Below are 25,577 nucleotides of genomic sequence, written 5' to 3' on the forward strand. Positions count from 1 at the left end.
CATAGATAAACATAATCTTTAATCTTTCAGCTAACTGACCCCATGGCTCTCTTGCCTCCTTCTTTAAATGTAGAAACATGATGGTTCAGCGAACTGGGAGCGTGGGGGTAAACACAGACACAAAGCAAAACGAGCGCTCAACTAACAACTGGTTTATTCTCACCTTCGATGGACATATAAGTACACAAGGGTGCGCATGTCAACAGGAATAAGATGATAGTGTGAGCAGCAAGCGCGCCGTTCATTCGAAGCACTTGTCTAGAAATTATCAATATAGTTAAGCTTGACTGTGAGTTTAACTATACTGATAATTTGTAGACGAGTGCTTCGAATGGCCACGCTTGCTGCTCACACAGTCATCTTATTCTTGTTGACATGTGCACCCTTGTGTACTTATATGTCCTTCGAACGTGAGAATAAACCAGTTCTTAGTTGAGCGCTCGTGCTGTGTGCCTCCGCTTTGCTTTGTGTCTGTGTTTACCCCCGCGCTCCCAGTTCGCTGAACCATCATGAATTACCAACTAGCCCACCTTTCCATCCTATTGCAATGCGTATCTAGAAACAGTCTGCGGTACTCGGTCGGAGTTATCTTCAGCTCCTTAAGCACCTACTCTTTGACCTCTGCATACGAAAATTTGGCACATCATTCAGTGCAGGTTTGTTTTCTGACGCCATCGTAGGTGTGCCATGCTTTCGCTGCATGGCTGGTTCGCCATGCAGGGACACGCACAGATGTCGGCTCCTGTTGTGCTTGGCACGCCTCGAGTACAGGCTCCCAAAGAAACCATCAAATCTATTGCCGTGCTTGCCGACCCACTGGAATACACAGTTTGCAATGAACCTTTGTTGCGCAAGAAGGTTCTTTGAGACAAGTGCAGAAATGTTACGTCGTTGCTAACGGAGCAGTCCGTTGACATGCCATCTTTAGTGAGGATGCCCACAATGAATCCGACACTTAATGCGCCACAAGGAGTGCCTCCAGAGCTGTCGGATGATGATGAAGACAAGATAACGAAGTAGGATAAGAACAACCGTCTTCTCCAGGTTCTCTCTTTTTACTGTATACGTAGGCACTTTTTTGCCACTCACTTTGGAGAGAGAATGCCAAGGTGGCATGTTTCTGGGAAGAGATTAAAACACTGGTTCATGAATGCAAGGCAGAAGTCCACCTTTCCTGTTGCCCCTTGAGTCGTGGCAACCGTATGGTCATCAGAGAGTGTGTGATGTAACTGTGGTGCTCACCTTCGGCTCTTGCTGCATGGCACCGGCCTTGATGGCCACAAGGCAATCGGCAAACCAACTCATTTGCCGGCCAACCTCCTCCGCAACTGGCTCGGGGAAGCACAAGCACTGGCTCAGCAGCCACAGCACTTGTCTATCACTGCAAAATAAAACAACGAATACTTTCGTACTATTTAACCAGCCTGCAAAGCCAAAGTATGTCTCAAGTGGTATTGGGAATGTGATGCCTAACCACTAGATGACACTGCACAGTTCTTTGGCTGATGCTTCTTCCTTTTTCCTACCATCTGTTCTCTCTGTCTTGTTAAAAAGACACTACTCTAATATCCCAAGCAAGTGCACCTACCCAAGTAAGTGCCCCCCTCCCTTCTTTGGGAAATTTCGAATATGCAGCCCCTTCTCCCCTGCCACCTTTTTCACTATATTATTTAATGTTTCTGTTCGCCCACCCAAGAAGAGCAAATAATAACAGTGAATGCATGCATATTTAATAGAGCATTTAATTAGACGCACAAGTGTGCATTCTTGGTAACTATTACACTGCTATCCTAAATTTTGATCCACAATTGAGCAAGGACCTCCCCTCCAAATCTTGTCACATTATATTCCTTACCTCGGGGAAAGAAGTGCACTGGCTCGAGATTTTACTGCACATTACAATTTCACAATGATGAAATCACCACTCCTATTACGAGAAGTGGGTAACCCAAACCATGAAAAAAAAAAAAAAACACGCAACAACGCTGCTTTGAAGTAAAGTGATACAAATGAGGTTCCCTACCAGCTAGCGATGACACCATTTGATGGCATCTGGAACATATTCTTATGAGACAGAAAATGATCTACAAGGTGTTCAAAGAGTTGGAAGGTTTCAACACAGCTAGTTTGAGAAAATTCCGTTATTCCAATGTAGCAAAAATATGAAGAAAGACAAATTTGTGACATCAGACTGACGATCCCATGCTGGCATTTTGGTGTGAAATTGTGACGATAATCTTTAACCTTCACTTATTTTTTTCAATAAGCAAACTATGTGGCAATATTAATAGTGCCAGATGAAGAGACTCGGACAAGAGGCTGTAGCTAAGTGTATTTACGGAAGAGTGCTCGGGCGCTTCCCTTTAAGGCAGCGGCACAATACATTCTCCCAATTGCCCTTTTCCATGTTTAGCTATCCCATGTAAGACAATGATATAAGAGACAAATGGGTTTAAAATGATGACATGTGGTTTTTATTGGTGCAAGGGCCATACATGGCCAAAGAGCACCATAAAAAATACATTAAATAAATAGCAATGATGCGTGGTATGCGATGACATATTAATGATCTGACTATGGTGCTGTTATGTGGCTGCATAGAGGCCTAAAACTCCACGCTCTACGGCCGGCAAAACATATAAATATTTAAAATAATGAGAGTGATATGAAATGAGTGTAATGAAAATGAATGACAGTGATCCTTGAATGTGAAATGGGGTATATGGCCTAAACAGAAATGCCTCATCGACAGCCATTGTGTCGCGAGGCAGGTGCTGTTTTAATGTTCCAGAGCAACAGCAACGTCTACTCAAAAAGGTAGTGCTACGAGGATGCCTGGATATATGACATGAAAACTATTTACATCCTTTAAAAATGCAAACAATGACTGGTAACTAAAAAGCGGTTTCCTACCTATGGCCATTAATGGGTGCAAGGGCAATGGCAAAAGGGAAATGGAAAGTGTTTTTATTGAATTGTATCTAATTCCTTGCACTGCATCATTGATTAACCGAACTTATCACATGCAGGTGGGCCGCCACCAGACAAAAGGTGTGATTGTGTACTGTGCATATGTCCTATCCTTAATCTGGTAAGTGTTACTTCTGTGTAGCACGACTTCGATATTGGCGACCAATTCGTGAGATGCGGCTTGATGGGGTGGAGTTTATTTTGTGCTTGCCTATCCCATAAATGCTGCCAGTGATCCCACATCTTTTGTTCAAGGAAGGGTTTGAGGTCAAGCGCAGGGAGAGCTATAGATGTATTGGTGGTGGCATTCTAGTGGGAAGAAACAGCAAGTTGATCTGCTAACACGTTTCCTTGAATCACACGGTGTCCTGGCACCCAGAAGACTACGACATACTGTTTCTGTGCATAGATCATGCATAAAAGTGAGTACACAGAGACAAGGACAGGGTTCGTGTGTTTTTTAAAGGTTGTCGGAGATGTTATCACGCTTAGGGAATCAGTAAATATCCCCGCTTTTTGACAGTTCTGATTCTTTGATGTGCTGTATTACCAATAATAATATTGCGTATGCCTCTGCAGAGCAGATGCCCGTATTGTGGTGCAGAACACCTACATCGGAAAAAGATAGACTGACCGGTGCATAAGACACAGAAGTACAAGTTTTTGAAGCATCAGTGAAAAATTCCAGACATGAATATTTATGATGAGTTCAAGGAAGTGTGTGATTATGTGCAATAGGTGTGTTTTAGTAACTTCAACGAAGCACAGATCACAATCTATGATCTGCCACTCCCATGGCGGGACATATACAGCGGGAGCAGCCAAACAGTGTTCACAAAGTGGCACACCCATCTCTTCAGCTAGACTGCTCACACGAAGTGTGTAGGGCTGTCTCATGGCTGGGTGGTTGTCAAAAAGGACAGAACTAGACAAGTCATTGATGGTGGAGTGTACAGGATGTTCGTTGTTCGCGTTTATTTTAAGAAAGTATAGAAAGGATAGGTAAAATCCTGGAGATGTAGTGACCACTCGTTCGATTCAACGTACAGGCTTTCTACGGGGCTGGTTCGAAAAGCACCTGTAGAAAGACGAATTCCAAGATGGTGAACAGGGTCCACGATCTTTAGGGCAGTTGGTGTTGCAGACTGGTATATTATTACACCGTAGTCAAGGCACGTTCGTATCAAACTTTTGTATAAATTCATGAGACACTTCTTGTCACTACCCCATGAAGTGCGTGACAATACTTTGAAGGTTTTTAGGCACTTTTTTTTTATGTATTTGCTATGTGGTATGAATGATAGTTTGGCGTCTAATATTAGGACCATAAATTCATGCTCACTTTTTACAGACAGACCTTGACCATGCAGATGAATGCCTGGATCAGAAAAAATGCCTCTCTTTCTAGAAAATAGCCCTGCCGCAGTGATCTAGTGGCTAAGGTACTTGGCTGCTGAACCGCAGGTCGTGGGATCGAATCCCGGCTGCGGCGGCTGCATTTTCGATGGAGACGGAAACGCTGTAGGCCGGTGTGCTCAGATTTGGGTGCACGTTAAAGAACCCCAGAGAGTTGAAATTTCTGGAGCCCTTCACTATGGCATCTCTCATAATCATATGGTAGTTCTGGGACGTGAAACACCACATATCAATCAATCAATTTTTGGAAAATCAGATGCAAGTGCTTTTTAGTGTGTTAAATACAAACCCGTTTTTGTCTGTCCATTCCAAAACTTTGTTCTAACCCTATTGAACCTGTAGCCCACACATTGTAAAGTTGCATGATTTAAATCCGATCTGTACATCATCGATATATGTGCAATAAAACAAATCGTGGGATAACGAGGTGCAGGTAATTCATTTGGACTATAAAAAGTGCACAACTCGATACACCTCCTTGTGGCACTCCTGTCTCCTAAACAAATGTTTGAGGCCCACTCTAACACAGAATGTCCGACCGAATAGATAACTTTCAATCATGAAAAACATTCTACCCCACACACCCAAGTGGGACAGGTCTCTAAGTATGCCAAAGTGCCATGTAGTGTGATAAGCCTCTTCTGTATCGAGGAACACAGTATGAAAAAATTGGTTATGAACGAAAGTGTCACGGATTTGTGCCTCGATACGAATAAGGCGGTCTGCCGTAGATTTTCCTTCTCTAAACCCGCACTGGTGTGGGTCAAGCAGACCGTTTGTTTCGAGAAAATGTATGAGTCTTCTATTTATGATCTTTTCGAAGACCTTAGACAACTGGTAAGGGCGATAGGTCTGCAAACAGAAACTATGAATGGGTCTTTGTCTTGTTTTTGAATTGGAATAATAATGACTTCTTTCCAAGCAATTGGGATCTTGCCGAAAATCAAACAGCGTTGTACAGAGAAAGGAGGGCATTTTGAGTTTCAGAGGGCAGATGTTTTAGCGTTTCCTACATGTTGGCAAATTACTAGCCCGTCCACGTGATGCACGTGCCCTGTTGTGGACAGTGTGAAAGACGATGACTACGTAAGTAGATTGAGTGCCGCTCGTGAAGTTTGGCCTGTGTGGCGTATAGTAGCCTGTATGGTGTTTGAGTGTAGCCTGTGTGGCATGTGTTTTATGATGTGTCAGTAAACTATGCTTTTTATTACGAGGTCGAAGACAACACTTCAGAAGTGGGATAGCAATCTAGTCGTCAACGAATGAGTGAATGTGAGGTTTACTAGTGCATGAAACTGGTAACCCTAACCCTGGAATGGGATGCACCGACGATCGAGTCAACCTGACTGGCGGTGGAGACGCGTATTCCAACCACGGAGACACTATCACAGCCCGTGAACTGCTACGAGTCCTTCAAGAGAAGTACAGACTGATATTGACCGTGCTGGAACGACTGATTTTGGCTGCCGCAGCGCAGCCACAACCAGCGCCAACGTTCCTGATGATCACCAACTTTAGCCGCAACATCAGCCCCTTTTACGGCTCGGAAGATGCTCCTTCAGCGTGCGAGTGGATTGAAAATGTTAGTTGAATGTCAACACTTCATGGGTGGTCAGCTGCCTGGAAACTGCCAAGGCCCAACTGGTTGGAGCTGCCAATGACTGGTACCATTTGAGGAGCTCTCAAATCGGATCGTGGGAGGACTTCGAGGTACATTTCCATCGTACCTTTGTCAACCATGGCTCCAGAGTTCATGCGACAGGCCATCGTCTGCTCTCGACCAGAAGAACCGTGGTGGAAACAGACGACGCCTCGAGTGAACACGAACCAGTAGTCGCGCCTGCTGCAACCCCCAAAAGACACGTGAACCCGTTTTCCAAATGAACCTAGTCACACGTCGAGCCTGTGTGGTGTGCGTTTTATTAGGTGTCAGTGAACTATTTTTTTTATTACGAGGTCGAAGACAACATACACACCTCCGTCGGACTCTGAAACGGATTTGTTGCAGCAATCTAACGATGCCAGTAGCTTTGCTAAACGAAATGGTTCATCATATGCCTTGTGTCTTGTGGATTTTTGCTCTATTTCTGTTTTTCTATTTTTATTTTGTACTGTTGAAAAGCTCCAGTATAGTGCGATGAGCTGGACACCTGTTCGAAGTGTGCACCAAGAAAGTTCGCCTCATCTTCCAAGCAGTCACCCTGTGTGTTTATGGGTGGGAGTGAGTATACTTGTCTTCCTGTTACTCTGCTAACCATGTTCCGGACTTTAGCCTCCTGTGTATATGAATTGATCCTTGATAAATATATCTGCAAGTTTCCTCTCCTGGCCTGCCGGCCTGTTCTCCTGCCTTGAGATTTGATTTTCTTAATGGTTTCAACTATCCCAGCAGTCGGTGACTCCCGAAGCAGCCTCCATGCTTTGTTTTGCTGCTTGCGCGCATTTTGGCACTGACAGTTCCATCATTACACAAGTCGTTTTCCAGGGTGTCCATTTGTTTCTGGGATGCATTTTGTTGCTGCATCAATCAAAAACGCTGTGAAGTAGTTGGCCGCAGCATCAATGCTTAGTACATATTGCCACCTGATATGCTTGGGTGAGATCCGGGAGTGGAAGAAGACAAAGACGATCTGTCTGAGCTGCTGCTTGGCTAGTCGACTCAACGAACCCAATAAACCAAGTTTGTCTTAAAAAACGTGACAAGACTGGTGGAGGTGCTGGGTACAACGTCTCACGATCCACCCGATGCCCAAGACCCCGTCCAGCAGCCGGAACACAAGCCCTGCACCCGTGGACACTCCTGTTCACAGAGTAAGCCGCCGCCAACGAGGCCTACCACCTGAGACACCAACCACTGACGCAGCGGCTATGACTTCGATACAAGATCCCGTGCAAGCTCCGACACCTTCCACGCCGATCTACTGCACCGTCCAGAACCCGCTCATGCCTAGCCCCTTTCATGGAGAGCAGCATGAAGATGTTGACGACTGGCTGAGTGAGTTCGAACGTGTCGCAGCGATCAATTACTGGGATGATGCCGCGAAGCTCCGGAACGTGTACACTTGCTTGAAGGATGGTGCCAAGACGTGGTTTTTGAACAGGGATGATGTTCTGACATCTTGGCGCGAGTTCCAGCGTCGCCTTCTGGAGACCTACAGGAGTCCCGACTGCCGCGAACGAGCGGAGCGTGCGCTACAATCACGCATCCAGATGCCAAACGAGACCGTCTCGATGTACGTTGAGGACATGACACGGCTTTTCAAGCGAGCGGATCCTGCTATGGCAGAAGAAAAAAAGTTGCGCCACCTCATGCGTGGTGTGAAGGAACAACTTTTTGCTGGTTTGGTGCGTAGTCCCCCTAAGAGTGTTGCTGAGTTCCTTACTGAAGCGGCAACAATGGAGCAAGTATTGCACCAACGGTCTGCCCTGTTTGACCGTCAAGTGAATGCTGCCTCAACCCCCGAAATTTTCGCCACCCCTGGGAGCAAGAGCCCCGAATGGATTCGCGAGATCACCGATCTGTCGTCCGGGAAGAAATGGAAAAGATGTACGGGACAAGACCAATCGATGTTGGTTCTGTCACCAGTGTCATCCGTGACGAGGTCCAACAGGTGTTGCACGCCCATCGTTTTCCGCTGATGTCGGTTGATCCGGAAACGGCTCCTGTGTCTACTGACAGTCGCCGTCGTACGTACGCGGAAGCCTTGCGATCTGCCACGCCTCGTTCTGGTCAAGGGGTCCCGACCCAGCCAGTGCCGCACGTCCCGATCCAGACAGTGCCGCACGTTCCGCTTCAGACAGTTCCATACGTCCCGATCCAGACAATGATGCCGTCAGTCGCGATTCAGTCGGCGCACGCTGGTTTGGACATCGATGGTCGCCGTGCACCGACGCGCAAGTCTGATCTCTGGCGTACGCCGGACAGACAACCCCTCTGCTATCATTGCGGTGAGGCTGGTCACATTTACCGCGAATGCCCATATCGGCAACTTGGCCTGCGTGGATTTTCCGTCAATTCACCTCGGCCCCAAATTGGTCAAAGGCCGAGGGACATCGAAGAATATCTCGCGCAACAGCGGGCACCCTTTACACGACGGCAATCGCGGTCACCATCTCCGAGGAGACCCGCAGCCACTGGGTCACGTTTCAATGTGACGGCACGGGAACGCTCTCCAAGCCCCCGTCGGGAAAACTGAAGGCAGCGGCCTTCGGGGGCAAGGTCGCTGGGACTCAAAGTGCGGAAGACCTCCCATCGACGCTTGCACGCAACACGGAAGACATTCAACCAGAGAATAATCGCAGTACCGAAGAAACGCCGAAATCCACATCTGAACCCAGTGACCACGTGTCACTTGACATACCTGTGCTGATTGACGGTTTTCAGGTCAATGCATTGAGAGACACTGGTGCAGACTATTCGATTATCAGCGGGAGGCTAGCAAAAGATCTCCGGAAAGTGATTACGCCGTGGAATGAAACGCGAATTCGAACTGCTAGAGGACACGTTGTAACACCACTGGGTCGCTGTACTGCGTCAACGTTTGTGCTCAGCTGCCTCGTTCTGCGCGACTGTTCACGTCAGCTGATTATCGGCATGGACTTCCTTAGGGAATACGGTGCCATCATAAATCTCCGTGAACGCATCGTGACCTTCTCGACTAAAGGCGCAACAGATCGAGACGCTGATAACTGCCGTAGACCTGCGCTGCGTGTTGCTGACGACAGTGTGACGCTGCCGCCCCGAGCGACTGTTCCCATAGAAGTCATTTGTGAAGACCTCCGGGACGGTGACGTGGTGGCTGAAAGCAACCTATCACTTCTGCTACTCCAAGGTGTATGTGCTGCCCGAAGTGTTGTGCATGTCCGTAACGGACAGTCACAAATACTAGTTACGAACTCCAACTACGAGCACCGGCATCTTTTCCGCGGAACCACCGTAGCCTATGGAGACCCTGTTGCCGACGTCACGGAGTGCTTCGCGTCCGAGGAAACGCATGAGGATGAAGAATTCCTAGACCACATCGACATTAATTCGACGCTGTCAGACAAGAGAAAGGCTGCACTTCATGACCTTTTAAAGGAGTTTCGGTCTTGCTTCGCCTCTTCTTCCAAAGTCCATCAAACACACCTCGCCAAGCATCGAATTATTACCGACGATGACGTCCGCCCCATCCGGCAGCAGCCTTATCGCGTTTCTTCCAAAGAACGTGCGGCTATTCAGACACAAGTGAAAGATATGCTCGATGACGGGATTATTCAACCATCCAGCAGCCCTTGGTCCTCGCCAGTCGTTCTAGTGAAGAAAAAAAACGGAACGCTGCGATTTTGTATTGACTACAGGAAGCTTAATAGCGTCACGAAAAAAGACGTTTACCCGCTTCCACGGGTCGACGACTCTCTCGACAGATTACGACGCGCGAAGTATTTTTCGTCCATCGATCTAAAGAGTGGCTATTGGCTAATTGAAGTGGATGAACGGGACCGAGAAAAAACTGCGTTTGTGACTCCAGACGGACTTTACAAATTCTGTGTTCTTCCCTTCGGCCTCTGTTCTGCCCCAGCCACTTTTCAGAGGATGATGGACACAGTTCTCGCTGGCTTGAAGTGGCAAAGCTGCCTTGTCTACCTCGATGATGTGGTCATCTTTTCCGAGAGCTTCGAAGAACATCTGAAGCGTCTGAGAAAGGTTCTGGACGCCATTCGCACAGCTAAATTCACGCTGAAACCCCAAAAATGCCATTTCGGCTACGAAGAGCTGAAATTTCTGGGGCATGTCATTAGTGCGGATGGAGTGCGACCTGATCCAGACAAAACTGCTGCTGTCGCCGCCTTCCCTGTTCCATCAGATAAAAGAGCAGTACGCCGTTTCCTCAGCTTGTGCGCGTATTATCGCCGATTTATCGCCAACTTCTCGAAGATAGCTGAACCTCTTACGCGACTCACTCGGGATGACGTGCCTTTTACTTGGAGCGCAGAACAAGATGCAGCGTTCACAGAGCTACGGCGGAGAATGCAAACAGCCCCTGTTCTTGCCCATTTTGATGAGGACGCTGCTACAGAAATTCATACAGATGCCAGCAACGTCGGACTTGGCGCTGTCCTTGTACAACGACACGGTGGCGTTGAACATGTAATAGCTTACGCCAGTCGTACCCTTTCTCGAGCCGAGACCAACTATTCTACATCGGAAAAAGAATGCCTCGCAGTCGTGTGGGCGACGACCAAGTTTCGGCCTTACCTCTACGGTCGTCCCTTCAAAGTGGTGACTGACCACCACTCGCTCTGCTGGCTGGCAAATCTCAGAGATCCATCCGGCCGTCTCGCTCGGTGGAGTTTGCGTTTGCAGGAGTTCGATATTACGATTGTGTACAGGTCAGGGCGCAAACATGAAGATGCCGACGCGCTTTCTCGAGCGCCTGTTGGGCACGCTGTGAGGGGCTCCGAGGATGAAGATGCCTTTCTCGGAGCAGTCAGCGATTCCGAATTTATGTCAAAACAGCGGGCAGACGTCGAATTACGCCCAGCTATTGATTCCCTGGAAGGCCGGAACTCTCAGGTCCCTCGACACATTGCTCGCGAACTGTCCTCTTTTTGTCTAAGAAGAGGCATTCTTTACAAGAAAAACGCCCGTGGTAGCGACAAAGCCTTCCTACTCGTTGTTCCTACCGAAATGCGGGACGAGATGCTCCTTGCGTGTCACGACGAGCCCACGTCAGGACATTTGGGCTATTCGCGAACTCTCGCCAGAGTACGCCAACAGTATTACTGGCCGCGACTATCAACAAGTGTACATCGATACGTGAAAGGCTGCCGTGAGTGCAAGCGTCGCAAGACTCCGCCTGTGAGACCCGCAGGCCTGCTCCAGCCGATCGCACCACCACAGACACCGTTTGACCTCGTGGGAATGGACCTTCTTGGACCCTTCCCTTTGTCGTCCTCTGGGAACAAATGGATTATAGTTGCGACAGATTATCTCACTCGGTATGCTGAAACAAAAGCGTTACCCCGTGGCACATCCTCTGAAGTCGCGCAGTTCTTCGTGCACCAAATCCTCCTACGGCATGGTGCCCCGTCATGCGTGATTACGGACAGAGGGACGTCATTTACAGCACGAATGATGGAGGACATTTTTAAATTGAGCTGCACAACTCATCGAAAAACGACGGCTTATCACCCGCAATCGAATGGACTGACAGAGAGGCTTAACAAGACCATAGCGGACATGCTGTCAATGTACGTTGACGTACAACACAAAACCTGGGACGAAATTCTTCATACATCACGTTTGCATACAATACGGCAACGCAAGAAACAACGCGATTTCCGCCTTTCCGACTCGTTTACGGACACAACGTGCGAACCATGCTCGATGCTATGCTTCCGTGTGACCAAAGCAATGAAATCGCTCCAGACGCTGAGGAATACACTCAATACGCCGAAGAAGCTCGTCAGCTAGCTTGCATAAACACCAGTTGCCAACAAGATGAAGACGCACGACGTTACAACCTCCGCCATCGAAACGTCACCTACCACCCTGGGGACCGAATGTGGGTATGGACCCCTGTCCGGCGACCAGGCTTATCCGAAAAACTCTTAAGCCGTTATTTTGGACCGTACAAGGTTCTTAGACGTGTCACCGATCTTACCTGCGAGGTATTTCCGGACGGCGCAGCGTCTTCTCGTCGACAGCTTCGGCCCGAAACCGTGCATGTCGTTAGGCTGAAGCCCTACTTCACACAGTAGCCCTTGTGGTTCACGTGTTGCGACATGCCGTGACATTGTGCTGCTGCTGCTGCTGTTCGTGTTCTCCTGTGTTTTTTATGCCTTTTGTTTTTGCGCTTGGCGCAAGCATTGGCGAAATTTCCTCATTTGCGCTGCGAGTACTGGCACTCTCCCTATTTTGGTTCTCTGTATCTGCGTGTGTATGCCTTCACTTTTTTTTCGTTACGAGCATCGAGTCGATGCTTTCAAAGGGGGGACTAATGCCACCTGATATGCTTGGGTGAGATCCGGGAGTGGAAGAAGACAAAGACGATCTGTCTGAGCTGCTGCTTGGCTAGTCGACTCAACGAACCCAGTAAACCAAGTTTGTCTTAAGAAACGTGACAATATTGAAACGAAGAGGTGCGAGCCTACGGGGCGCGGAAGAAGAAGAAGAGTAGTGGAGCGGCGCTTGGACTGTGTGGTTGGGTGAAGCGTTCTAGGCCTGTCTCAGAAGTACGCTGTTCTTTCACAACGCCATTTCACCTCATCTTTAAATAAACACAGTCACTCGTAACAGTTTGGTGGAAGGTGCCGGGTACATCGATCTGGACGACCTAGCTCTACCGATTTTGCGACGGAGCAGACGCTTGGCAGGCTTGCCACCACAGCTACCAGACATGGAGGACGCGGAAGCAGGCCATAACAACCTCGTTGCTGATGAGCAACACGCTCACCTGCCAGGACAAGCTCGCTGCGGCATGCCGGAACATCAGCCGAGGACCTTTTCGGGGCAGCCGGATGACGATGTTGACGACTGGCTCAAGCACTACCAAAGAGTGAGTCGCAGCAACCGCTGGAGCACTGCTAAGCAGCTCGAGAACGTGGTGTTTTTTCTCGTCGGCTCCGCGTCTCTTTGGTTCGACAACCATGAGAGTGCATTGACCACATGGGACATTTTCGTGGACGAGCTGAAGAGGTGTTTTGGTGATTCAACAGCTAAGGTCAAGCAGGCGGAGCAAACGCTTTCACGCAGAGCTCAGTTACCTGGCGAAACATGCACCACCTACATCGAGGCCGTCTTGAAGCTTTGCGGAATCGTGAGTGCGACCATGTGTGACGAAGATAAGGTAGGTCATCTGCTCAAGGGAATCGCGGAAGACGTCTACAATTTTCTTATCACTAAGGAAGACTTACTCACACCTTCCGACCTAAGGAGACACTACCAAGCGTTTGAAGCGCTAAAGAGGAGGAGAGTCCTACCGAAATTTGGACGTCTTGAGAATGTGCCCACGATTGCAAATGTCCACCTTCCATCGCAGGATGACATCTCTTCTCTAAAAAGACGAGTGGTTAAGGAAGAACTTGCTCAACTGCAAGCTGTGGACACCGCTGGTGTCTGCCATCAGTGTGCATTCGACCAACGGCCCCGTGAACCACTGGTACCTCGGATGCGACAGAGCTACTTCGAGCCTCACCCGAATTACACCGATCGGTTCGAACGAAGAAGTGAATGACCACTCGAAAACCAGGAACGCAGGCAAGCTGCATCACAGCGATTTACTCCTCGGCCACCATCGCCCGGCTTTTATCAACCGATGAGGTCTACTTCGCTGGGGACGACTAGACGCGACACCCGTACTTGCTAAAACTGCGGGCTACCTGGACACATCGCTAGGTACTGCTACCGTCACCAGCAGCGAGCTCCAGGATTTAACGTGTACACCCCCTATGTACCTGCTGGCAAGTCTCGACAATTTCAAGGCTCTTTCCAACGGCAACACGCAGCACGTGCTGACTCGCCTTGCTCCGACCGCAGCGTTACCCCACCACCCGCACGCCAACAACGATCCCCGTCTCCGCGTCGCCGCTCGGGGACGCCACCACCACTGGGAAACTAACTGGTGCGACCAATGGGGGCGAGGCCGCAAAATCATCTTCCCCAAGACCCCCTTGTGTTGTAATGGTGGAGAACAAAGTAAGTGTTTTTGTAGACAATGTGAGTACTGTTGCACTAGTTGATACCGGTGCTGCCGTTTCCATAATGAGCATGTCCTTTAAAAATCGCCTTGGGACGAAAGTAATGTTTACTTGGAATCAAAGTGCTACGTTCCGCGACGTAGGGGGAGAAACGTTGAGCCCGGTTGGAGTTCGTTCTGTTTTACTTTCTGTAGGAAATCAAACGTTTCGAGCTGAACTAACGGTGCTTGCACGAGCAACCCACAACGTTATTCCAAGTATAGATTTTTTGCGGGAATGTGGTGCAACTCTAGCTTGTGGTAGTGGTGGGATTATTTTTCGTCCTGTGCAAAAAAAAACCGTCTCCATTGACGAAAGATACCGTTGATGACTGCTTGGAAGTGTTTTCCGTGTCTTAAGACGTCTGCTTGGGCCCGTATACCGCAATGTTTGTGCATGTAAGCTCTTCGCGTTCTTGTGCGGGTTCTTACTACGGTTTAGCTGAGCCGAACTTCAGTATCGCACTCAAGAAAAACGTTATTGTGCCTCGTTGCCTCGAGCTCACTGTTGATGGTTGTGCCGATTTGTGGACTGTGAACGTTTCCGCGCAGCCCATATATCTGCCTGCAGGACTTAAATTGGCAAGCTTTCAAGAGCAAAGTACTCTTACCATACGGTCACTCCAACTGTCGGTGGATGTCAAGAAACCCCACGCCAACTCGTACCCCGACTATTCTGCCAGCATTGACCGTATGATTAACAAGTCACTTCCATCAACTGAATGGTCGCTGCTGCAGGAGGTGATTGCACGCTACGCCCCAGTCTTTGACTTTGCCCAAGACGAGACGTCTACCGTTACGCCACCGTCTTCACGTACGCAACACCGCATCTATACAGGCCAAGCACCACCAATACGCCAGAAGCCCTATCGTGTATCGCCTTCTGAAAAGAAAGCCATCGCTGAGCAAGATGAAGACATGCTAAAGAAGGGCATCATAAAAGAATCGTGTAGTCCATGGGCAGCTCCTGTTATTCTAGTCAGGAAAAAGGATAATTCATGGAGATTCTGCATAGACTATCGTTGCCTAAATGCCATCACAAAGTAATACGTCAACCCTTTGCCGCGTATAGATGACGCCGTGGACTGCGTGCATTCTGCCTCCTATTTTTCTTCTGTTGACTTGCGTTCTGGGTATTGGCAAATTCCGATGCATCCCTCAGGTAAAGAGAAGACAGTCTCTGTAACACCAGACGGTCTCTTTGAGTTTAACGTTATGCCCTTTGTTTTGTGCAATGCTCCAGCGATATTCGGGAGATTTATGGATACAGTACTCCGTGGACTAAAATGGGAAATTTGCATGTGCTATTTAGATGACGTGATTATCTACGGCAAGACTTTTCAAGCGCATAACCACCGCTGTCGCTTGTGTTTGAATGCTTACGCGAAGCTGGCCTTGTTTTAAACTCAAAGAAGTGTCATTGTAGAGGACGTCAAGCCCTCGTATTAGGCTTTCTCGTGGATAAAGAAGGCGTGCGACCAGACCCACAGAAGACCGCAGTGGTTCGCAACTTTGAACCACCACGAACAGTGAAGGACCTGCGAAGTTTTCTGGGTCTGTGCTCATATTTTCGCCGATTTATTAAGAACTTCGCACAACTTGCCTCCCCACTGACGTCCCTTCTTCATAAAGACACGTACTTGTGGCATTATAAATGTGAGGCTGCATTTCAACAGCTGAAGTTTTTATTGACTTCAGGACCCATTCTAAAGCATTTTGATCCAGAAGCTTTGACTGAACTTCATACTGATGCTAGTGGGCTAGGTGTTGGTGCTGTGCTGGTCCAACTCTGCAACAGCCGTCAGCACGTCGTAGCATATGCCAGTCGGACACTGACCCAAGCAGAGAAGAACTACACCGTCACCGAGCTCGAGTGCTTAGCAGTCGTCTTCGCCATTCAGAAGTTCCGACCGTATCTACATGGCCACGAGTTCACAATAGTGACCGATTACCACTCACTATGCTGGCTTGTGGGACTTCGTGACCCGTCTGGCCGGCTGGCTCGTTGGGCGTTGCGCCTCCAAGAGTACAGCTTTTCTGTTATTTATAAGAGCGGACGATGTCACACAAATGCCGACTGCTTATCCCGCCTTCCTTCAGTACACACCAACGCTGACGACAATGACATTGATGACTATTTAGTTTCTGTCTCGTCCGACTTCCGAGATACCAGCAGCTTGAAACGTGAGCAGCAGTGCGACCCTACTCTGAAAGCTTTGCTCAAAGCTGCACATAACTCTGTCGACAAGCACTTTAAAATTTCAAATGGCTTGCTGTATAAAAGAAACTATTCAGCTGATGGCCTCCCGTTGCTTCTAGTGTTGCCAGAAAGCCTGCGCCAGGTCGTCCTTCGTTCTGTGCACGATGACATATCATCCGGTCATCTCGGTTTCACACGTACGCGACATCGACTACGTGAGATGTTCTACTGGCCGAAAATGTCGAAGACCACAAAACAGTACGTCGCCAGCTGCGCTATATGTCAGCGCCACAAGCGATCCACCACTTTCCCGGCAGGTAATTTGCAGCCCATCCCTCCACCGACATCCCCTTTGGAAAAAGTCGGCATCGACTTGCTTGGACCCCTTCCTAAGACCCCATCGGGCCACCGATATGTTATAGTGTGCGTGGATTATTTAGCGCGTTATACGGAAAGAGACGCACTGACATCGGCCACAGCAGCCGCTGTTTATTCTTTTCTGTTACAACGAGTCATACTGCGTCACGGTGCTCCACGGGTTGTCATCACTGACCGTGTACGACAATTTATCGCCGATGTGGTTGAAGAAATTTTGCGCCTCTGTGGCTCCTCGTATCGCCACTCCACCCCTTACCATTCGCAAACTAACGGTCTCACTGAGAGAACAAATCGAACTCTCACGAATATGCAATCGATGTACGTTGATGCTGACCACAGGAACTGGGACGCCGTCTTACCGTTTGTTACTTACGCGTATAACACTGCCAAGCATGAAGTGACTGGACATTCGCCCTTCTTTCTGCTTTACGCACGAAACCCACAGAGTTTTCTGGACACTCTATTACCTTTCTCGCATCAGGAAGATCTGTCCATCGCTCAGACATTGTGTCCCGCTAAAGAAGCTATGTCAACTAGCGCGCCGCCTTCGAACATTGTCTTCGCAAGAACACAGCAAGAGTCGCTAAGATGCCAAGCATATCCCCGTAGAGTTTTCTCCTGGTGACTACGTGTGGCTGTGGACTCCTGTTCGTAAAAAGGATTGTACCGGAAGTTTCTAGCAAAATATTCCGGCCCATTCGTGATAGTCACTCGTCTCAGTGACGTGAATTACGTTGTCGCCCGAGTCACAGCCAATAACCGGCATTCGCGCACTACGCAAATTGTTCACGTAGCCCGCCTCAAACAGTACCATCATAAGCCTATTTAACTCGCTCGGCGAGCTTTGTCTGCCGCCGGGGGAAATGAAACGAAGGTGCGCGAGCCTACGGGGCGCGGAAGAAGAAGAGTAGTGGAGCGGCGCGTGAACTGTGTGGTTGGGTGAAGCGTTCTAGGCCTGTCTCAGAAGTACACTGTTCTTTCACAACGCCATTTCACCTCATCTTTAAATGAACACAGTCACTCGTAACAATATGTCAATCCAACTTAAAGGAGTAATGGCATGATACTGTTCCCAGTTGGCTTTGCTTATCAGCCAGTTGGGAACCTATGGCGGGCATTCAGCTGATGTAGGTGTGCTCAAAACTACGGGAAAATGGTCACTTCCATAGGGATTAGTGATGAATTTCCAGTGGAGTAGAGCCACAAGTGTTAGAGATGCTATGCTTAGATCTATGGAGGAATAGGTATTGTTATGGAGGTTATAATACTGTCACGTGATTACAGAACGACGACAACGTCTGTTCACAGGAGCAGCACTGGACGTCGAGCCGAACCGAACGTTAGAGCACGAACGACCGGCGGTCCTCTTCTTCTTTCACACCGTGGCACATACTCGCATTGGCATGGCTAAACCTCCTTCTATGCCTGCGGCATTACCCCCCCCCCTTCGAAAAAAAAAGTACCACCCCGATGACCAATGCCGATTAAAAGTTAAAGTAATCGCGTACACGCACAAAGGCGAATGATGAAGCAGTGTCATGTGGCTCGGGGGTAGCGTGGCTTCATCCGCGACACATGAACATTATCGGCCTGTTGGGAACGTCGAGATCGCTGAGCTGTGTCTTCAAGCAGAATTTCGTAGTTGACATCTGTGAGGCGTCGTAGTACTCTATAGGGACCGAAGTAGCGGTGAAGTAACTTTTCCGAGCGGCCCCTTTGGCGAACGGGGATCCACAGCCAGACCAGATCACCGGGTTGGTAAATAACATGGCGATGACGGGAGTTGTACCTCTGCGAGTCGATTCGTTGTTGTTTTCGGATCCGCTCGAGTGCAAGATGGCGGGCCGCGTCGGCGAGCCGGATAAAGTCGTTCGCACCAGTAGTAATATCGGTCGTGTCAGGCAACAACATGGCATCAAGCATCGTAATTGCTTCTTGGCCGTGAAGCAACCGAAAGGGAGTGAAACCCGTAGTCTCTTGAACCGCAGTGTTGTAAGCGAACGTTACATATGGCAAAATTGCATCCCAGTTTTTGTGATCACAATCGAGGTACATAGATAGCATGTCAGCGAGCGTCTTGTTTAATCTCTCCGTCAGACCGTTGGTTTGTGGATGGTATGTGGTTGTTTTGCGATGAGCTGTTCCACTAAGGCTCGTGACGTCTTGCATCAGTTGGGCTGTAAAGGCTGTTCCACGGTCAGTGATAAGAACTGTTGGCGCTCCATGGCGGAGGACGATGTTGTTGATGAAAAAATACGCAACCTCATTGGCGGTGCCTCATTGTAGGGCTTTCGTTTCGCAGTACCTCGTTAAATAGTCAGTAGCGACTACGATCCAGCGGTTGCCATCATGTGACTTCGGGAAGGGCCCAAGCAAGTCCATGCCGATTCGTTCAAACGGTTGTGACGGGGGTGCAACAGGCTGCAATAAACCAGCAGGGCGCACAGGTGGGGCTTTACGGCGCTAGCAATGATTACACGTTTTAACGTAATGCTTGACATCCTGGGTGAGCTTTGGCCAGTAGTAGCGAGTCCGAATCCGGGCAAGGGTACGTGCGAATCCTAGGTGGCCGGAGGAAGGCTCGTTGGGCTGGCAGATAAAATGTCAGCACGTAGCCCTGGTGGAACGACGGGTAGGTACTCAGTCGCATAAGGTTCGAAGTTCTTTTTGTAGACGATGTCGTTGCGGAGACAAAATGACCCTGAACGTGCGAATGCCGATGATGGACTCGAGCTGCGACCTTGAAGGTATTTGATAAGTTGTTGGATCTCTGAATCATTCCACTGTTGCTGGGCCAAGTCAGATTCACTGACTGCACAAAGAAAATGGCCATTGGTATCATCGTCCCTCGATGTCGTAGCGAGGGGTGCGCGCGAAAGGCAATCGGCATCAGTGTGCCTGCGGCCCGACTTGTAGACGACTGTAACCTCAAATTCTTGAAGGCGTAAGCTCTACCTTGTGAGGCGCCCTGAAGGGTCCTTGAGATTGGCCAGCCAACAGAGGGCATGATGGTCCGTAACTACTCTGAATGGACGGCCATACAAATACGGTCGGAACTTTGTTATCGCCCAAATAACAGCAAGACATTCCTTCTCCGTAGCCGAGTAGTTAGTTTCCGCAGATGACGAAATGCGGCTAGCATAAGCGATGGGGCATTCAGCGCCGTCTCGCCACTGGACGAGGACTGCACCAAGCCCGATGTTGCTTGCGTCAGTGTGAAGTTCGGTGGCGGCATCTTCATCAAAGTGCCCTAGTAAGAGTTCACTCTGAAGGCACTGCTGAAGCTGGGAAAAAGCGGCTCTCTGCTCTGGACCCCACACAAAAGGAGTATCCTCCTTCGTTAAACGGGTAAGGGGTTCAGCGATGTTGGCAAAGCTCTGGACAAAGCGCCTGTAGTAGGCGCAGAGACCCAAAAATCGGCGCAAATCCCGTTTATTCGAAGGTGGAGGAAATGCAGCAACAGCCATGGTCTTTTCTGGGTCTGGTCTAATGCCATCGTGACTGATAAGGTGGCCGAGGAACTTTAGTTCTTCGTAGCCGAAATGACACTTCTCCGGTTTTAGCGATAGGCCTGCAGATCGAATAGCGACGAAGACGGACCGAAGTCGTTGTAAATGTTGCTCAAATGTTTTGGAAAAAACGACGTCGTCTAAATACACGAGGCAGGATTTCCACTTCAGACCGGACAGGACGGTGTCCATCATCCTTTGGAACGTTGCCGGTGCAGAGCACAATCCAAATGGTAACACTTTGAATTGGTAAAGGCCATCGGGAGTTATGAATGCTGTTTTTTCCCTGTCACGTTCATCAACCGCAATCTGCCAGTAGCCGCTGCGTAAATCCATTGAGGAAAAATATCGGGCATGTCGAAGTCGGTCCAGTGAATCATCTATGCGTGGGAGAGGGTAGACGTCTCTCTTCGTCACTTTGTTGAGCTTCTGGTAATCGACGCAAAATCGAAGAGTGCCGTCTTTCTTTTTAACAAGTACAACGGGTGACGCCCATGGACTGTTCGAGGGTTAGATGACGCTGTCGTCGAGCATCTGTTTCACTTGAAAACGTATTGCCTCTTGTTCTTTTTTGCGACACGCGGTAGGTGTGCTGTCGTACAGGCCGTTCGATAGGGTCCGTTATAATGCGGTGCTTCGCGGTTGGGGTCTGCTTGATTTTGGAGGTGGGCACAAAGCAATCACTATACGTACGTAAAATCATGCGTATCTGCTGTTGCTGCGCACAGGATAGCTGGCAATTGACGTCAACTGTACTGGATAATGCAATGTTACCTTTGGCAGCAGTGGCAATCGGAGCGATAGTGAAACATTCTTCGTCATCAATGGCTTCAAAGTTCGCGATCGCTGTTCGCTTTGCCAAGTGTTGGTACTGGCCGCCGAAATTCGTGATCAGAAGCTGAGTCCTCCGATGTTTCAGTTTCACGATAGCACGCGCAACGCAAATCTGCCGAGCCAAGAGCACCGAGAGGTTAGTTTCCGCGATGCCACTACTCTTGTTGTCACAGTTGCTCTCCACAGTTACCAACATACAGGCTCGCAGCGGCAGTGCGATGGTGTCGTCAGCAATTCGAAGTGTTGTGGTCGGCACAACTGCATCCTTTTGTAGGGCTGTATGGTCGTTAGATAATGTTATGAGCAGGTCGCGAAGGTTAATAATGGCTCCATGCTCGCGGAGAAAATCCATTCCGAGAATCAGGTTTTGGGAACATTCGCGCAATACAACGAAGGAAACAATGTACGTCGACTCACGAATTCGGAGGCGGGCAGTGCACATTCCTAGCAGTGTCAATAGGTGACCTCCCGCAGTCCGGAGGTTGGTTCCATGTCCCCAAGGTGTCGTTACCTTTCTTAGCTGTGCAGCGAGGTCAGCGCTTATAACAGAATAATCGGCACCCGTATCTACCAGAGCGGCCAGCGGGTCGTTGTCAACAAGGACAGAGATACGAGCAGAGACCCGTTTGTCGTCGATGACACACGTCGGTGAAAGAATGTCGTCGGATGTCGGCAGGCAAATCGGGGGAGGGTCTTGTAACGGTCGATCAACAGCGGCCTCACCCCCAGAGGTCGCTGTTCTTAGTTTCCCCGGCGCGGGCTTGTGGATCTAGGCGATCTTCCTGCAAGGACGTCCGCAAAGGTCAATTGTTGGCCAGGTGACGTGGAACGCCGTGGAGATGGTGAGCGGGATCGGCGACGCAGAAGGGTTGAGGATCGTTGGCTTGCCAAGTATTCGGCGATAGCACGGGGCCGCTCACCATCTCTGGGTCGACGAGCATCCGGACGAAAGCCAGTAAGACCCATGTGCCTGTAGGCGCACTCACGGTAGATGTGACCTGGTTCACCACAGTGATAACATAGAGGCCGGTTGTCGGGAGCACGCCATACACTGGACTTCCGTGTAAGGGGTGGGTTGCCGTACGTGGTCCCGAGTAGAACGACGGTGCCGTCTGCAGGGTGGACGGACGGGACGGATAGCCAACAGCCGGTGCAGGAGTACGTAGTGCTTCCGCGTACGTTAATAGCGAAGCTTCGGCTGGACGCGGGGCCATCATGGGTTGGACTTCGGCTGCACGCAGAGTCGTCATGGGGTGCACCAGCTGCCGGACCTCTTCGCGAACGACATCCGTTAGAGCAGCAACATGAGGCGGAGAAGACACCACGTGCAGCTTTTGCAGCTCCTCGCGCACAATACTGCGCACGAGCTCCGCCAGGTCTTTTACAGTCGTGACATCAGGTGTTGGCAGGGCCGACGACACTGACGAAAGACTGCCAGGACGCTCATACTGGTACGAACGCTGCCTTAGCATTCTCTCCATTGTCGTGGCTTCGCGGAGGAAATCCTCTACAGTGCTGGGAGGGTTCCGCACTAGTCCCGCGAACAGCTGCTCTTTCACTTCCCGCATTAGGAGGCGCACCTTCTTCTCTTCCGTCATTGAGGAGTCGGCTCGCCTGAACAGCCGCGACATGTACTCAACGAACATGGCAACACTCTCGTTCGCACGCTGGTTTCGGGAATTGAGGAGCCGTTCCGCTTTCTCCTTTCGGTCAGAGCTTCGGAAGGTATTTTACAACTGGTTGCAAAACTCTGGCCAGGTTGTCATAGTGGCTCCATGGTTTTCGAACCACGTGCGCGCAGAGTCCTCGAGATAAAAGTAGACATACCGAAGCTTTTGCTGCTCGTTCCACTCGTTGATGCTGCTACAACGGTTGTAGTCGTCAAGCCAGTCGTCGACGTCCTCGTAAGACTCACTGTGGAACGGCTTCGGAGTTCGGGGGACGTTGAAGAACCATGGAGGAGGCTGCGTTGATGTTTCTTGGGTTTGCGTTCTCGCACTAGCCATAGTACTGCCGAGTTGTGGAAATGGTCCGAATTCAGAAGGTAGGCCTAGTTGTTGCCTGCTACGACGTAAGTCAGCTGGTTCTTCCAAGTCGCGACTAGTGTCGGGACCTTGCTGCTGATTGCAGTGCATACAACACTACCCAGCACCTCCACCAGAAAATGTCACGTGATTACAGAACGACCACAACGTCTGTTCACAGGAGCAGCACTGGACGTCGAGCCGAACCGAACGTTAGAGCACGAGCACACCAACGGTCCTCTTCTTCTTTCACACCATGGCACATACTCGCATTGGCATGGCTAAACCTCGTTCCATGCCTGCGGCAATATGTAGTTCTTTTCGATTCAGGAGATACGTGCAGGGAGAGAGAAGAAACTGTTCAATAAGTCGACCCCAGGTGTCGCAACGAGAGGCACCCCATAGCCTGCTATGCACATTCAAGTCTCCAAGGAGAACTTAAGGTTCAGGAAGTTTATCTATTGAAAACTGAAAGTCATGTTTTTGTAGGTGATGGCTCGAAGGTACGTAAAGAGTACAAATTGCGGTAGTTTGTCAAAAAGCACAGCTCGAACAGCCACTGCCTCAAGGGATGTCTGGAGTTGAAGGTGTATGCATGCAATCCCTTGATTCACTATAATGGCAACACCTCCAGATGATGTCACGGCATCATCCCGGTCCTTTAAAAAAATATTGTATTTGCATAGAAAGTTGGTTCGTTTTGGACTTGAGTGTGTTTCTTGTACACACAGCACTTTTGGTGAGTGTTCGTGTAAACGTTCTTGGACATCGTCAAGGCTCTTGAGAAGGCTCCTGATGCTCCACTGCATAATTTTTGTGTCCATGATGAAAGTAATGTAGTGCTGAGTGTATGAGAAGCGAGTGGCTGTTTAGGTGGAAAGCTGGAATTCAAGGGACAGTGCCGCCACCCGGCCCTGTTATTTGCTTTTTTGTTTTCTTGGCGTGCTTCAACAAGCCACGCCACTCTTTCCGCACCAGAGGTGCCGTTGTGTCCATTGCCACCTCGGAGGCACTGAATGCCCGCATGTGCAAACTGGTTGTTTGAAGTTTAGACTTCACCTGGCGAGGTGAGACCTTGAGACCTCACAACCTTGGGGTCTTCATTCTCTGTCAATGAGCAGGCGGAGTAGGCTGAACTACTGCCGCCTTGGGGGCAGGCATCACAGCCGATGGCTCGCTCTGCGTAGGTCGAAGAAATGGCGCGGGCTGGTGCGACGCTGCCCCCCGATACGTTGCATGAGCATAGGTTGGTCTATAAAATGGCAAAACTCTTTTTCTCGCTTCTTTAATCGAAATATTTTCCCTAACATTGAACGTGATGATCTCTTTTTCTTTTTTCCAGAATAGACAGGACCATGACTATTCAGCATGACTTCCGTCACAGTTCACACAGTGCGCTGGTTCTTTGCAGTATTCGGACGTGAGGACAGAAACTCCACATTGAGCACAAATTTGCCGACCACGACAGCTCTGCAAGGTGTGGCCATACTTCTGACATTAAAAGCAATGGCGAGGGTTCGAAATGTATGGGCGAACACTGAGCTTTGTGTACCCAGTTACAACTGTCTCAGGAAGAATGCTGGAGCCAAACGTAATGATGATGTGTTTAGTTCGAATATCTTTGCCATCTCGCTTCATAATGATTCTCTGGACATTGACTACATTCTCATCTATCTAGCAGTCAAGTTCAGCATCTGTCAGGTCAACTAGGTCATCTTCCATTACAGCTCCTTGGTCAGTGTTCATTCACTGGGGACACCACCAAAGGTTTTCAAGTTGGATAGTTTTTCATAATGCTCTTTGTCCCGAATTTCAATGAGGAGGTCTCCACTGGCCATTTTCATTGCTTTGAAACCTGCTCCAAGTGTGTTTATCAGGCATCTTGAAATTAAGAATGGGGAGAGTTTTCGTACTGGTTTTGCAAGTGTGTCACTATGAATAACATGGTAGTGTGTAAAGTAGTCCTTGTTTTGTTGAAAAGGTTGAAAAGTTGTTTCAGTGCGCCCCCCTTCAGGGAGCGATCAAAAAAGAGTTGGATATTTTTGGCCATAAACTATAGTTTGTGTTCAGTAGTGGTGGCAGCCACCCACCACCGAGCCCAACAAGGAGACGCTGCAAGTCGTGATGAAGTTGCTTGCATACACCAGCTGTGCACCCCCACTATAACCTTATGTGGTGCATTCCAACGTGGGGTAAGCACACGAGGTTAACCCTTGCCGCTGGGATGAATGGGAAGTAACCAGAAGAGAGAAGTAGACAGGACCGATAAAAAGTGAGAGATAAAGATGAAGATGTAGAGAGAAAGAGATATAAAAAAGCGACTGCCAATATCACTTGGGTAGGTCAGTTCTGGGGTGCCGTCTAAGATAAGGCGGGGGCAAAAGGGTGTGTTGCCTCTGCGGGGCCTTAAAGGTCCAATCACCAGCATGGGCTCAACCCCTAATATCCCCCTTTCCCCAGACACGGCAAAGCCACACACAGCTAGGCGTGGAAGGCAGTCTAAACCCCCTGTTAGCTAGGGTCTGTG

General features: G+C 49.4%; 1 protein-coding gene across 4 annotated transcripts in view; it reads right to left on the reverse strand.

Annotated features, from left to right (window-relative positions):
- The window catches only part of LOC119168526 (focadhesin), a 677,649-nt gene that overhangs the window by 60,606 nt on the left and 591,466 nt on the right, over positions 1–25,577 (reverse strand). For all 4 annotated transcript variants that reach the window (XM_075890929.1, XM_037419929.2, XM_075890931.1 and 1 more), the window contains one exon: positions 1,243–1,381. In XM_075890929.1, coding sequence (XP_075747044.1) covers positions 1,243–1,381 — 139 coding nt within the window. The remainder of the gene's footprint in view (positions 1–1,242; positions 1,382–25,577) is intronic.

Source organism: Rhipicephalus microplus, chromosome 3 (assembly GCF_043290135.1).
Source record: "Rhipicephalus microplus isolate Deutch F79 chromosome 3, USDA_Rmic, whole genome shotgun sequence".
NCBI lineage: Eukaryota > Metazoa > Arthropoda > Arachnida > Ixodida > Ixodidae > Rhipicephalus > Rhipicephalus microplus.